We start from the raw sequence: 15,077 nt of genomic DNA, 5'->3' as shown, positions 1-15,077 counted from the left end.
TGATGAAGCCGTCCCCAAAAGGATGGGCAGGAAGAATCCAGCAACTGCATTAGGGACGGGGGCAGGTGTGATCCTAGGACGGACTTCCTATTCCTTAGACTAGAGCACACACGTGCAGACAACCAAGGCAGCCATCGCTTAAGATCTGATGGATATACCTTCGTCATCTTCAGGGCTCCTCCCCTTGGCTTTATCACTGCCTTTAGTCTTCTGCTTCCACCTTGAGGTGTTAAAGTAGTACGTGCCTCCTACAAGGAATAGGGAAAGTGTTTAACAACAAACAGGTTTGCAACTACAAGAGAACCCTTAGGAGAAGAGTGTATTCCCAGACAACCAAAACAAAACAGAAACTATCTGAAAGATACGTGCACAGGATCTAGAAGCTGGGGTAGTCATTCTTACTCTAATATCTACTCATTATAAATAATGAACTACTTCAACTGAAGTACGTGTTTTTGTAATTTAAATTAGCCAATGTGAGGAAATAAAAATGATGAACACAAACTTGAGAAAGTGTCATGAAATTGTTGGAGAACAGCCCTTTCAAGACATGCAGTCACTTTAAATGACTTTAAACAAATGAACAGCGGCGAGTGGCTTCCGCACGATGCAGCAACAGCAGCCCCGGGCCACCACCTTCACCCAGACGCGCCCCTGGACCACTCCTCACACCAAAGGCTCTAACTCGCCCAAGGTCTGAAACAACCACTGCTTAAAATGGGGGAAAGCGTCTCACAACGTGATTGGGCTGCACCTTTCTTCACACACATTAAGAGAATCACAAATAAAACTGCCTCGATGTCCCCCTGACACGGGGGTGTCTGGAGGTGACGGCTGTGCCACTGGGGGCACGTGTAGGCTGCCGTGACCGGGGTGGGCACGTATGTAGCAGTGGGAGATTTCACTTTTTCCCTGTTCCAACTGAATAAAGGGGGGGGGAGTAAAAGTACAGGTGTCAACGCTTATGGTCCTTTGACCTAAGATCAAAAGAGATGGCAGGATGTCACAAGATCTCATTAAACGGTGCAACTCCAGTGTAAAAGCACGTTATCTGTAGGCTGTGTTTACTTGCCTTCTGTACGTAAGACATACACAGCCAGTTTGTAGCTCCTTACTAAACGTTCCTAGAGTTGGCTACAGCACATGAAAAACCTTTGTCAAGCAGCCCAATTATTACCAGAATTAAAAACAAAAAAGAGAGAGACAACTCAAAAGAAGCAAAAATGGCTTGTTCAGACCTTAGACAAATTTCCTCCTCATAAACTTCATTTCAGAGCATCTGAGGGCTCACAATGAGTAGCGGCCGAAGGTCCTCTTCGTGATTTCGTTTTTCTGACGATGCCAAACAAGCAACATTTTCTGAATTTATTCACAAATGCCATAGGCTCTGCCTGTCACCTCTGTCTTCAAAAGATACACACCTAGAAGTTTCCAGAGTCCGACTGGATTCTGGACGAGATGCTGTTTCACCAACCATCTGCTGATTCCTTCAAACGTAGGGGTTAGCAGTCGCAACTGGAAACTCTGAAAAGAGCGATACAGAGAATCAGTCACACCAACACCACAGCACGCCCAGGCAATGCAGACTAATTCCCTGCTGCAAAATCTTTCCTAAAAGCTCTGACATTTATTTACTTGTAATATTTACACTGTCCTGAAATATCAAGCAACAGTCTGAGCATTATTGCAAAGTTTTAACATAACATCAAAAGAAAAAAACAAACAACATCAAAACCTTAAAAGCAGTGTTCGCTTCGGCAGCACATACACTAAAGTTGGAACGATACAGAGAAGATTAGCATGGCCCCCACGCAAGGATGACACGCAAATTCGTGAAGCGTTCCATAATTTTTGGACTTGAGGACACGGGGAGGGGGAAGGGTTAGGTGGGACGAAGTCAGAGAGCGGCATTGACATATATACACTACCAAATGTAAAACAGATGGCTAGTGGGAAGCAGCCGCATAGCACAGGGAGATCAGCTCAGTGCTCTGTGACCACCTAGAGGGTGGGAGGGAGATGCAAGATGGAGGGGATATGGCGATATATGTATACATATAGCTGATTAACTTTGTTATACAGCAGCAACTAACACAACAATGTAAAGCATTATACTCCAATAAAGATGTTTAAAAAAATAGTAAAAAAAAAAAAACTAAATAAAATAAAATGGGGATGTTGATAAAAAAAAACAAAACAAAAAACCTTAAAAGCAAGTGAGCAAGTCAAAGAAATGCTGAACTCAAGGTGCAGAACACTGGCTGCCATTCTGTGAGCCAAGGCTCACAACCCTCCTGCAGGACCCAAGGAGCAAAGGCCACAGTGGCTGCCCAGACCCTTTGCTCCCCACAACTCCAGACGACTATTCCTTGTAGAACATTCCCAGGTAGTCCACCAGTTTCCTGCTTCAATGTGTTTTATGTTATGGTCAACGGTCCATCTTAATTTCTTCTAATCTCTGTGGTGGCAATTTCTTCATTTCTGTTTTATTTACTTATTTAGTTTTAATTTTTTTCCCTTAGTTCATCCCTGGTCTGCTGTTATTACGGAGAAAAGTAACTCCTTACCAAAGGAGTATGTTACATGTAGTTTCCTGTCAGCAGCAGGTTAAAAATTCCTCGTCCATAGAATTATTGTCCCATTTAATTAATACTACTATTCCTGGCTCAGGGATAACCAGGAGGCATATAAGGGAGGACCACAGAGTGTGGACTGGGCCCAATAACTGAGAAACATCACCATGTTAGATACAGTGGGGGAAAAAAAGGCATTCTTCAAAGTCAGCCCTGAACACTGCTTGTTGAAACCAGATGACTTTGTTTTATTACTATTATAGCCACTGGTGAGGTTATCTGTTTAGACTTCACAAGTATGTGTGAATTGCCCACTTCAGTCCTTATTTATTTTCGTAGAATAATCAAAGAATCTGATTAAAAATAATAAATTATGATTTTCCTTCTCAATATAACTGAACAGCAAAAACAAAAACAAGTGTAATGCAGCCTTAGCTGCCCTCAGACTCAGGAAAGGTGGCCAGGAATCTAGAATAGGATTAGGATATGAAATTGGTCCTCAAGTTATGGTGAAATACAATAACAATAATACATTATGACCTAAAATGTGAGAGTCGAGGTCCTAAGAGAGGGCTAAAAAAAATCAGCAAAAAAAGCTGATTTTTCAGCTTAGAACTTAGGGTCTTTGTTTTCAGAGTGAAATGTTAACATTAACAGTGCCTGGAACACACCCTTCACATCGAGGGTCTATGAATTTGAATCCATAACATGTCAAGCTACACGACAAAAGTAAAACAGTTACAAGGTAATTTGCTCACACAAAAAACTTTCTGACAGCCCACTTAGAGCATCTGGAAGGTGCTGGAATTCATCTGGGTGGGATCTGATCTATATGAGCTAATAGTTCTCTGCCAGAAATGGATGAAACTCTTACTCGATTCAATTTCAAAATGCCAGGAAGACGGGCAGAAAATACCAACACACGAAACAAGGACTAGAAAAGTCCAAGCATGAACTGTGCGGCCTCGCCTGTCGCCCCTCCCTCGGGCTGCCCGCCCGTCTCGCCCCCCGCCCCTTCCCCGGCTGCCTGCCCGCCCGCCTCGGCCCCCGCTCCTTCCCCGGGCTGCCGGCCGAAGCGGCCTCTCGGACGACGAAGACCCGGCGGAGGGAGGGCATCTTCCCCGCACATTACCTGCAGGACTCGGCCTCCAGGCCCGACGACACCCATCAGAGGCCTGTGGACAACATACGGCCACCTCCACCCGGTCTTGGCGGAGCTGCCTGGGTTCCAGCCAGAGTAAGGGCCCCGCAGCCGCCCAGGCCCTGGCCCGGGACCCAGGCGGAGAGCGCGAAGCAACAAGAACGCGGCCGCCATCTTGACCCGGAAGCAGCGCCTGCGCGGTCGGGGCCTCCTCGGGGCGCCTGCGCGGTCGGGGCGGGGGGCGGAGGCGGTTTCCTCGGGGCGCCTGCGCGGTCCGGGCCTTGTTGGGGCACCTGAGCGGTCAAGCTTGCCAAGCCTCAGTCCCCTGCTCGCGGATTCCCGCGCCGCTCGCGGCGTCCGCTGCGCCCCTAATCCGACTGGAGTTCTCTAGCGGTTTGAGGTGCCACCTCGTGCGGAGCGCCTCGAGTAGAGCTGCAGCCAAGGAGGGCATCGGAACGCCGCGCCGAGCCGCCGCTCCCGTAGGGACTTGGCGCGACGGGTCCCGGGGCTTCAGAGCGAGCGAGGGAGCCCGAGGGGCGCGGAGCGTGCGCAGATGGCAGGGCTGCCCGCAGCCCTGACCCCGACTTCGACCCTCAGACCCGGATCCTGACCCCGACTCCGACCCTCAGACCTGGACCCTAACCCCTACTCCGACCCTTGGACCCCGGCGCGGTCTTGGCGCTAAGAGGGTGCTGCCGAGGGGAGGAGGGCTTCGCTGGTCCGGGCTCTGGCCGCAGAGCCTGCCCGGGTGTGCCCGGAGGGTACTGCGGACGGAGCGGACGAGGAAGGGGCTTAGGGTAAGAGCAAGGACTTCAGGAGAGGGTAGCTGAGCCCCCCGGCGCAGGCGGCTGGCAATCTTGGCCTACAGATGCTTAATTTTGGAGAGGTAACCATCTCGTCCACTGTTATTTTCTCCTGGAGGCAGGCTGACTCCCTCTGGAAGTCGTGCCCAGCTCTGGAGACCAGGATCACAGCCCGGGGGACGTAGTCCGCTCTATCCCTGGGAGGGGGTGGGGGAGTCTGTGGTTTTATCCCTGGGATTCCGGACCCCAGGGTCCCGGCCTCTTTCCCAGTCCCCGGGAGGTCTGGTGCTTGAACCCTTAGCTCTGAGACTGCTGATTGTGTTATGGTGACTTAAGTTTGTTTGTGTGTTTTTCTGTAATCCCCAAATTCCTAAGGTCATTATACGATAACCAATCTTACTGAGTGCCAGCTAGTGCCTGGCTGTGTATCAAACATTCTTTTAATCTTCACAAGTGTGCGAAGTAAATGCTTTTACATCTATTTTACAGATAAGGCAACAGACTCAGAACACTTTAAAGCAACCTTTCCAAGGTCGCAGCTAAGAATTAATGGCACAGAGTTTCAGAGATGGTCTGACTGGTCTCAGGGCCTGTGTTCTTTGCCCTATGGCTGTAAAGGTCATATGTGCTCCCCGCCTCGGTCCTGAAGCTACAAAGGTTTAGGGACTTTTTTTTAATGCAGTGTCCTGATTATAGGTCCCAGCTCTGGCAGCCAGGTTCTTGAGTGTGGTTGATTGTGGAGAGGGGGCTGCCCCTGACCTGCACAGCTGGACTGCCTGCCTTCTCACTTTCTCTCTGAACAATCCATCCATCCTCCCCGGTGTCCTCCTTCACTATTTTTCTTTCACTGGTTAAACTGTCCCACCCACATTATGCTGTCCACTCTCCCCAGACCAGTGCCGTAACCGTGACCAGGCTTCCAAGTAGTTTCTTGCCCCCTTGCACCCTATCAAAGCTTGTGCAACGCCGCCCTAACAGGAAGTGGCTGAGCCCCACCCTCACCCGGTTCCCTCCTCACCCAGCACAGAGAATTTGTGACTCACAGCCTCTAACAAATTTGAACGTGTTTGGGGAGAGTGTAAGATGCAGTCCTATTAACATTGTTTGAAGTAAAAAGTGTTACTGGAACCTAAGCTCTTTGCAGGAGGTTCATTTGGAAGCAGTGCAGGGTGATAGCAGGAGCTGGGCTTTGGGGAAGGAGTGCTGGCTTCTGTCCTTCTGAGTCTGTGGCCTTGAGCAAGTGATTACCTTCTCCAAGCCTCAATTTTCTCATCAGTAAAATGGGGATAAAATTATCTGCAGAGTGAGGCTGATATTGGGTGTCCCACGGGGTTGTTGTAAAGATAAAATGCAATAAAAATACACGAAAGCAGCTCGTCAGCTGGGAAGCCGTCCACATCCAGGATGTCGTGGGAAATGAGGTTCTGGGAAATATTAATTCACTCATCCAAACACATTTACTGAACTACTGTGCTTTGAGAACTGGCTGCAACCCAGGCCTCGGGTGAGAGGTGAACCTTGACTCTGAACCCCGCCCTGCTCAGTCCCACCACTGCAGTGGCCTCGGGCGATGGGGGTTCAGTTAGAGAATTCAGACGCCCAGTGGCCTGGACCCTGGAAGAGAAGGACCTGGGGTTGAGGGGTGGCCTTAGCAGACCCGGCTCCTCCCGGGCCGCACTCCTGAGGCACCGCCTTCACTTTCCTGAGCCACTCCTGTCCATCACCTGCTCTCTGTTCTTTCTGTACCTTGTGACTTGTGTTTACTCAGTTCTACTTCCTCAGCTCTCGGAACCCTGTGCACATCAGGACCTTTGGTCTTGGCTTCCCTTAACTGTGTCAGAGGCAATCACGGTGAACTGGCTGCGGCCCAGGCTTGTCTAGGCCTCTGTATCACCTCCCTGACACCAGGCGGGAAGGGCAGGGGAGCAAGGCGCCTCGTCCTGCTGCTGTCCCTCTGACCCTTGCTGGGCTCCTGTGCCGCCAGCTGTCAGCCGAGGGGCTTCAGGCAAGCTGCTCTGAGGACATCTGTCCGTCCCCTTGTCTGTAAAATAGGAATAACACTTTAGCAGTCTGGGACAGAGGTTGATCTTTTGGGCCATCTTTGGTTTTAAGATATAAGCTTCATTATTAATATCAGAGCAAATAATTATTTGCTTCTTCGCAAATTAGGCAGCTTGGCTGCAACTAAAGTGCTAAACTTTTTTTAAAAAATCACAGTTCCAATAAGGAACTACTGTATAGCACAGGGAACTATATTCAGTAACTCGTAATAGCTTATAATGGAAAAGAATCTAAAAAAAGAATAGATAGGGACTTCCCTGGTGGTCTAGTGGTTTAGAATCCACCTTCCAATGCAGGGGATGGGGGTTCGATCCCTGCTTGGGGGACTAGATCCCACATGCCTCGGGGCAACTAAACCTGCGGGCTCTGGAGCCCAAGCGCCACAACTAAGACTAAGACCCGACGCAGCCAAATAAATAAATATTAAAAAAATAAAAATAGAAAAGAATATATATATATATACACATATGTATGTGTAACTGAATCACTTTGCTGTACACCTGAAACTAACAACATTGTAAATCAACTATATTTCAATAAAAATTTTTTAAAAAGCATAGTGACTCCACACTTGGGCCTGACCTTTGGAACCCTTTGGCTGTCGCATAAGGTAATGACTGTAACTGTTCCCATAATGGTGAGCTGCTGGGCTGAGGCTGTCTTGCAGCTTTGAATGACCTGGCCTATACCTAGATCTTTGGCCAATATTAGGTTGTCATCTATAAAATACACTCCCCTGTGGAATGTTTGAATAAAGTCATCATCCCTCTGAATTTTGGTAAATTTTGTTTCTGGACTGCACATCTTTCTTAGGAAATGATTTCTTCTCGTATGGCTCACTAATTGGGTTTTACTCACACATACAACAAGATTTCATAATATCAGATTTGTTCTTGAAAGGGGAAAAGTCCATTATTACTAGCAAAAAACCTGTCCAGGAATTCGCACATGACTAAGTAGCTATGTATTCCTCAATAGTTCTCCAGACGTGGGCGTGGGATTCTGGACAGACATTTAGGAGGGGCCTGGAAAGGGCAGGTCTGTGTTAACACCCAGAGTTCTGGACAGCACATGCCAAATTCATTAATTTAACCACTTGCTCTGTTGATTATATCAGTTATCCATTGCTGTGTAACAAATTACCCTAAACTCAGCAAGTTAGAACAACCAGTGTTTATTGCCACATGGTTCCAGAGTGCTTGGCCTCTCACCAGGCTGCAGTGCAGTGCGGTGACGCCTGGGGTTGTGGTCACTTGAAACTTGCCAAGTGTCCACGGTAACGCCCTTGCCTGGCTCCTGGCAGGTGGCAGCAGCTCCTCACCGTGTGACTCCATGGGCTTCTCATGTAATGTGGTGCCACGTGGCAGGGACAACCGAAGGGTATGAATCCCAGGGAGCAGGGGTCATCGAGGGCCAGCTTGGAGGCTGCTGCCCGCAGTGATGGTTGGAGAAGATGTCTGCTGTTCATACCTGCTCAGTAAAGCCCAACCGCTGGGTTCCTCATTGCCCATCGTGTGGCCCTAGCCCTTTGTAGCATCACACTAGTCACCACATTGGTTAGTTCAGGGAGAGGACAGTCATCCCCCAAGTCCTTCCTTAGGACTCATAGTTTGTGTTTTTTTTGGCCGAGCCACATGGCTTGCGGGATCTTAGTTCCCTGACCGGGGATTGAACCTGGGCCCTGGCAGTGAAAGCTCTGAGTCCTAACCACTGGACTGTGAGGGAGTTCCTAGGACTCGTGTTTGCAAACGGGGAGAGGACTTTGCCTTTGGGCTCACGGAGTGGAGGCGTGAGTTGACAGTGCTGCCGGCACCCTCCGAGCTGTGGTTGGAGTGGGCGCGCCCACAGCAAAGGGGGAGGCTGCAAGGGGGCCTCCAGACAGCCCGGTGTGCACGCCAGATCCAGTCACAGTGAGTGGGCACCCCCATCGTTCCCTTGTCAGGGGCCAACCCCTTTCCTACAGTGCGAGTTTGCAGTGGGTTTTCTGTCTGTTCAAACTGGGGTTTGCCTGTCCAGGTCCTTTAGCCACTGGGGAGCCACAGCCAGACACCCGAGGTTCACCTCCACGCCCTGCCACCTGTTCAGCAGCCTTGTTTGGGTCCCGCTGGCAGGAAAGAGGGATCGTGTCTGGATGTCCACGTTATAGCCAGTATCTGAAAGTTACAGGCTTGGTATGTCTCTGGTCCCTCGGGTTACCTGTTAGGGGGATGATAAGATAAGGAAAGAAGGAAGGCTTCGCTCGTCTGTGTTTGGTCTCCCGGGAGATCCCCATTGGATGTGCCCTGTAGCCAACAGTATGCTCTGGGATCCTGTAGCCACTAGTCAGATTGTGCGCCCATAACACACAGCTAGCAGCTGTCACAGAGAGGCTCCGTTTCACCCGCTGGACAGAGCATGCCGTCTCCCGGAAGGAGGATGGTCCTAGGCCTTTGTGCTTTTCCATATTAAGAAACAGAGTGGCCACCGGCTGGCTGCTTCTGGACCCCAGAGGTCTGTGGCTGTTAACGATTTATCAGCACATCAGTGGTGGGCCTGCCTCTGCAGATGTTCCACAAACCACATTGAAGTTGGACAGTGACAGCAAAACAGGAAAAGACAGTGACGAGCAAGTGCTTGCAGAGGTCCTGGCCTTTCCTGCCAGCCCACTGAGGAAAACCTGCCTCCCTCCGACCTCCTGTCCCGTCCCCTCAAACTCGGAGGTGGCTGGCCCATTCTCGATACTCTGTAGGGCAGAACAGAAAGACAAAGGACAAAAATAGCTCTAAAGAAAGGATGAAAGAGGCAGAGGATGGGGAAGACACACCAGTGCTCTTACTGGTCCAAAGCGAAGCGATGGGGAGATGGGGTAGGAGGCTGGAGTTTCTGGGGGCGAGTTTTGGGGGGGATTGGTGAGAGGCCTCCAAAGCAGTTGCAGAGAAGGAAGGAACTGGAGAGAAAGGGAGATTTTTGTGGTATAAACTGAAATTGCCTTTGACAGATGTTTACTGCATGGCTGTGTCCTGGGTGCTGAGGACACGGCCGTGAACAAAGTGATGGCTGGTCTCAGTGGCCTCCTGTTCTAGTGACAAACCCTGAGGCGGGGTGATCAGACTCCACAGAGAAGGGAACATCTGAAAAATTGTGGTGAAATATGCATAACATAAAATCTGCTCCCTTGGAAGGGAAGGGAAGGCAGAAGCTGGGAATGTGCAGGTGGGAGATGCTCTGTGGCCGGGTTGGGTGGAGGGAAGGGGAGGGAGGCAGGGCTGGGCTCAGGCCAGGGCCAGAATGCCCAGTGGTCAGGACCCTTCCTCTGTGCTGGAGGGGCTGGAGGGGCTGGAGGGTTTTGAGCCTAGGCCCAATTGCTCTGTTTTATAAGCATGGTTTGGACTGCTTCGTGGAGAGCAGACTCTAGACAGATGGGAGGTGGGGAAGGGGAGAGCAGGAAGACCCTGTGTGGGCGGAGGGGAGGTGCGGTGACAGGGGCTGGTCTCCAGGAGGCCCTGGAAACCTGGGGAGCTTCCAGTTTCCCCCAGTGGCGGGCCGCTTGGCTTGCCTCGCAGTCCCAGGGAGGCCAGGCTGGCTGAGCACAGGGTCAGCACACAGGACAGCCTCAGCGCAGATGCGGCACAAAGTGAGGGCTGGGCTGCGGCGGCAGCGGCCACGAGGCTCCGGGGCGCAGGCATTGCTGCCTTTTCTCTGTGATTGACAGGGTTGATTTGACAGAGGAAGAGGTGGCCGCTTCTACATAGAATTTCAACCATGGCTCACATACTCCCCCCTCCCCCGTGGATCGTTGAAAAGATAGACCAGCACAGGCGGCTGGGCACCAGGATCTCCCAGCAGCTTCCCCCAAGGGGTCCTGTGTTTCTGGAATTCCTCTTGTGCCCCCTCCAGCCAGCCCTGGTTGGAGAGGGCACAAGAGTTGATCAGGTCAAGTTGGAGATTATTTGGAGACAGGAGGATACTTTGGCTTCACAGATGCCTCAGATCGCAGTGTGCAGTTTGGGTTTTGCCGTCTCCACCCCTGCTGCTTTATGTTTTATTTCGTTTGACAGTTTATTTGTTACTTGGGCCCTAAGGCAATCCTATATGAGGTTACAGTTTAATAAACAGAATAAACAGAACAAATCCCGTAGACTGTGTTTACAATCGTCTCTACTGGCAGAAGGGAAGAACTGAAGCACCCTGAGGGTGGACGGGGAGAAGCTGGCCTGGCCGGAGCTGGCGGATGCGAGAGGGGTCACAGCCCCGAACACAGGAGCCCAGGGGCAGCCAGAGTGCTTCTACATGCACAGCTGTCCTTTTAGAATCCCCTTTAAAGTTGTGAAGTAAATCTGGGTTTCAGGGACAAACTGTACTAATTCCTGTAACACCGAATGCCCACGCTGTCCCCAGATTACCATATCGTGGGAGTTAGGTGCACGAGCACAGCACCCGCCCAGGACCCCGAGAAGCAGGCAGGGGCCGGTTCTTAGGCTGAGGTCAGGGCAGGAGCTGGGCGGCTGGCGTCCAGGCCCTGCAGCCCGGGCCTGGGCAGGGCACGTCCTCCACAGCAAACCCATCGGCAGGTGCGTGAGTGACATGCAGGACAGCTCCGGGGCCATGTGCAAGCCCACGAGCCACTGAGGCTGGGCCGAGCTCCATCTTTATGCGCTGCTTCACCGTTTCCCATCTCCCCATGATCTCCAAGGCCGAGCCTCCTCTCTCCCTCCTTGCTGTCCTCCCGCCCGCCCATCTGGTGGCACACAGCTCCGTCTTCTGGACCCCAGGGCTCTGAGAACAGCCGTCCCCACAGCCCAGCCACGGCCCCCAGGCTCCTTGGCATCTGTGCACCCTGCTCACTCCCGTGGGCATTCGAGAGCTGGAGCTTGATGCAGGGTAACTCTAGAAATCAAATACAGAAGGGCACTCCCAGCACTAATGTGAGCATTTCCTTAGGTTTGTGGTCACGGTTAACAGGTGTCGGTTGCGTTGTGCGAACCGTGCTGGGTGGGTTATTCTTCTTGAGAATCCGGCCAGGTAGGTGTTCTCATCCCCCATTGCAGGTGGGGAAACCGAGGCCCTGAGTGAACGCGCTGCCCCGGGTCACAGTTAATAGGGGGCAGAGCTGGGGTCTGAACCCAAGCAGTCTGGTGCCAGAGTGTGTGCTCTTAATGACTACTGTCGTGGGAGAGGGATCCGTGGGGCCTTGTCTACAAAAGACAGAGCACACGCCCACTCTGGAGTCCGTAGTCATGGTCATCTTGCCGTTCATGTATTAAATACACGTTATGCAGTATTTTATTTAATTTATTTATTTATTTATTTTTGGCTGCGTTGGGTCTTCATTGCTGCACGCGGGCTTTCTCTAGTTGTGGCGAGCGGGGGCTACTCTTCGTTGCGGTGCGTGGGCTTCTCATTGCAGTGGCTTCTCTCATGGAGCAGAGGCTCTAGGCGCGCGGGCTTCAGTAGTTGTGGCACGCGGGCTCTAGAGCGCAGGCTCAGTAGTTGTGGCGCACGGGCTTAGTTGCTCCGCGGCACGTGGGATCTTCCTGGACCAGGGCTCAAACCCGTGTCCCCTGCATTGGCAGGCGGATTCTTGACCGCTGCGCCACCAGGGAAGTCCCTATGCATTATCTTAAAATGTTTTTATATCCTTCGGGACTTGACCTTGGCATGACTGGTGCTTGGTCAGTGCAGGCCTGGCACGTTCACAGCTGCACCACCCTCACCTCCAGCTAAGCCTTTCAATATGTAGATTCTACTACGTAAGAGCCCAAGACTTTTTGATTACGTGGGTTGTGTCTATTGATGTTTACCATGTTCATATCAAAACTGAGAAATGTTTAAGACACAAGAAGGCTTGTTCCTCAGCTGTCAGAGGGACGTCGCTGTCCCGCGTCATGCGTGTGCACTCAAGAGCAGAGGGAAATAGACACCTCCTAGTATTGTCAGGAAGAGAGTTTCACCTTGCTGACACCCACAAAGGGTCTTGGGGACCTCCCCCTGAACCTCGCTTTGCAAGCTGTGGTCTAAAGTAAACATGGCAATTCTTATGCAACTAGAATTATTTTTTTTACCAAAGTTATCTATGAGTGCCATACATTTTTTTTTTTTTTTTTAGCCGCACCGCGTGGCTTGCAGAGTCTTAGTTTCCTGATCAAGGATTGAACCCGGGCCTTGGGCAGTGAGAGTGCGGAGTCCTAACCACTGGACCACCCGGGAATTCCCCATGAGCATCATACATTTAACAAGGGAAGTTAGATTCAAGATTATTCTTTGGATGGACCTAGAGATATCATAGTAAGTGAAGTAAGTCAAACAGAGAAAGACAAACGTCATGTGATATCACTTACATGTGAAATCTAAAAAATGATACAAATAAACTTATTTACAAAACGAAAAGAAGATTCCTAGACATAGAAGACAAACTTACGGTTACCAAAGGGGCTGGGGGGGAGGGAGAGATAAATTAGGAGTTTGGGATTAACACATACACACTACTGTATATAAAATATCTTGTAATAACCTTTAATGGAAGAGAATCTGAAAAAGAATATGTATATGTATATATATGTATACCGAATTACTCTGCTGTACACTTGAAACTAACACAACATTGTAAATTAACTATATTTCAATTCAAAAAAAAAAGAAGACCATTAAAAAAAAAAAGTTTATTCCTTTTGGGCCCTTCTCCAGCTAAGACAACTTCAAGTACCAAGGGACAATTTGGGGAATTTGTTTTTAATGTAAAGTCTTTACTGAATTCAGCATTACTAAAAGTTTCTGAATTTACCATCCTGGAAAATAAGCACTGTAGTTAGTTGCAGAACTGGTACCAGCCAGAGGGCTGCTGTCCCATCCACCACCACCAGCAGAGCTCAGCTGTATCTCCAAGGGCTGCTTTCCAGGGACGGCGAGGAGCACGGCCTCCCCGAAGGGACGTCTGTGGCTCTTGCACAAATCCAAGGAGAGGGGCTGTAGGCGGTGTCATGTCACTTACTTGAATGTGTCTGCCTAGCAAAGCTTCTGGCATATTCTACTCCAGTTACATTTATCACAAAACGGTGCTTCAAGTCCTGACTGTGAGTGTTAAGAGATTTTCATGTTCTGTTGTGGCTGTAACACTGTCCAGCACACAGCAGGCATCCAATCGTTTGCTGAATGAGTTCACGTTCATCTCCCAGCTGAGCAAGGCCCCTGCCTTCTGCAGCCTGAAATTCATCACATAAAACACATTGTGCAAGTGTGGGACAGCCTTTCTAGGAAAAAAGTCTTAGGAAGACATTTTTACTCTCAAGCTTCCTAGTCGGATTTGTGATGAATTCATTAAAAAAAAGAATACATCATGACATTTTGACTCTAACATGACATCAAAGCAGGTGGGACTACAGGAAAAGTACCGGGTACAGAGCTTTAAAAATTGGAGGGTGGTTCTGGTGGTCCCAAGGTCATGGGCCCCAGGAATATCTGAATACGGCTTTCTGCCACAGTTCCTCCTCCTCTTGAGGTTTTGGGGAAAACACACCACAGAGCTATGGTAACTGGAAAGCAAAACGCGTAATAATTTACTGTGAAATGAGCTTGGGTTCCAAATTCTAATGCTGAGAACGCTGGCAAGCTGGGGTCGAGCACAGGGCTGAGGCTGGGCCAGCTGGGCCCAAACCCAGATTTCAGTTCTTATCACATGGCCGCAGGGAAGAGAAAGAAGGGAGGCGCCAGACTGTGGGCCTGCTCTGGCCACTCGGCAAGGGAGAGAGGAGACCAGCAGGTGCAGCAGCCCCGCGGCTCTCCCAGGCCACGGCACAGGGGTGTGGGCGGGCAGGGGAGCGTGGAGAGGTGCTCTGTGCCATCGCCCAGGGGAGGACTAGGTAGGACGCATCATTTCTAGTCCGGGAGGGCATCCAGCATCACTGGGCCTTTCTGGAGCCATGAATGGCTTGTGTCTGGTCAACAATCAGCTCCTTTTGGTTCCAGGGACACAGACATGCTGGAGCGTGAGTGCCTTTGGCAGGAACCTGGTTTTGTTCATGGCTAAATCCACAGCTCCCAGGTCATTGCCTGGCAAGCAGTAGGCCCTGTACGAGTGTTTGCAAGATGAATCCAGGAGCTCTGGGTGGGGTGCGGATGGGCTGTGATGAACCCAGTTGAGGAGCGGTATCAGAGAAGATGTCCAAGCACAGGCACTGTCGGGGCCAGGCCTTCCTGACTGGGCTGGGGGACGCTCTGGGGGCGGAGGATGGCCCCTGGACTACGTGGGTGCACGCTCTGGGTTTCACTCCAGAGCTTCCGAGTCAGAGTCTTGGGGTGCGCGCAGGTAACTGCATTAAGGAAAGCAGGCTTCCCAGGCAAGGGCTGGAGAACTACCCTTTAGGTATCAAGATCAGGAATTTGTAGATCTAATGTTTTGCTTGGCCACACGATGTTTGGCAAATTAATTCCTTTTGTTGAAATGTCCAATAAAGATTTAATTTCCAATAAAAAACTGGAAGACGTGGCAATGCTGGCTCTGGCCCAGCAGGCGGTTGGCCCCTG

At 50.6% G+C, this 15,077-nt stretch overlaps 1 protein-coding gene and 1 non-coding gene across 4 annotated transcripts in view; one reads left to right on the top strand and one right to left on the bottom strand.

Annotated features, from left to right (window-relative positions):
• SPG7 (SPG7 matrix AAA peptidase subunit, paraplegin) overlaps nt 1-3,899 on the bottom strand; it is a 29,846-nt gene extending 25,947 nt beyond the window's left edge. For 2 of the 3 annotated variants that reach the window (XM_059906016.1, XM_059906017.1), the window contains exons 1-3: nt 3,706-3,899; nt 1,422-1,524; nt 159-248 (exon numbers count right to left, since the gene is read on the bottom strand). In XM_059906016.1, coding sequence (XP_059761999.1) covers nt 159-248; nt 1,422-1,524; nt 3,706-3,888 — 376 coding nt within the window. In that variant the 5' untranslated portion in view covers nt 3,889-3,899. Of the gene's footprint in view, nt 1-158; nt 249-1,421; nt 1,525-3,705 lie in introns of those variants that run through there. The other variant, XM_059906019.1, reaches the window with a different exon arrangement.
• On the top strand, nt 1,746-1,852 carry LOC132354424 (U6 spliceosomal RNA). Its single transcript, XR_009499290.1, has one exon. It is a non-coding gene; the product is annotated as a U6 spliceosomal RNA (small nuclear RNA).
• Nucleotides 3,900-15,077: the final 11,178 nt, after the last annotated feature.

Source organism: Balaenoptera ricei, chromosome 19 (assembly GCF_028023285.1).
Source record: "Balaenoptera ricei isolate mBalRic1 chromosome 19, mBalRic1.hap2, whole genome shotgun sequence".
Classification (NCBI taxonomy): domain Eukaryota; kingdom Metazoa; phylum Chordata; class Mammalia; order Artiodactyla; family Balaenopteridae; genus Balaenoptera; species Balaenoptera ricei.
The sequence above is the reverse complement of the archived record's forward strand: the minus strand, read 5'-3'. Positions and strand labels throughout refer to the sequence as shown.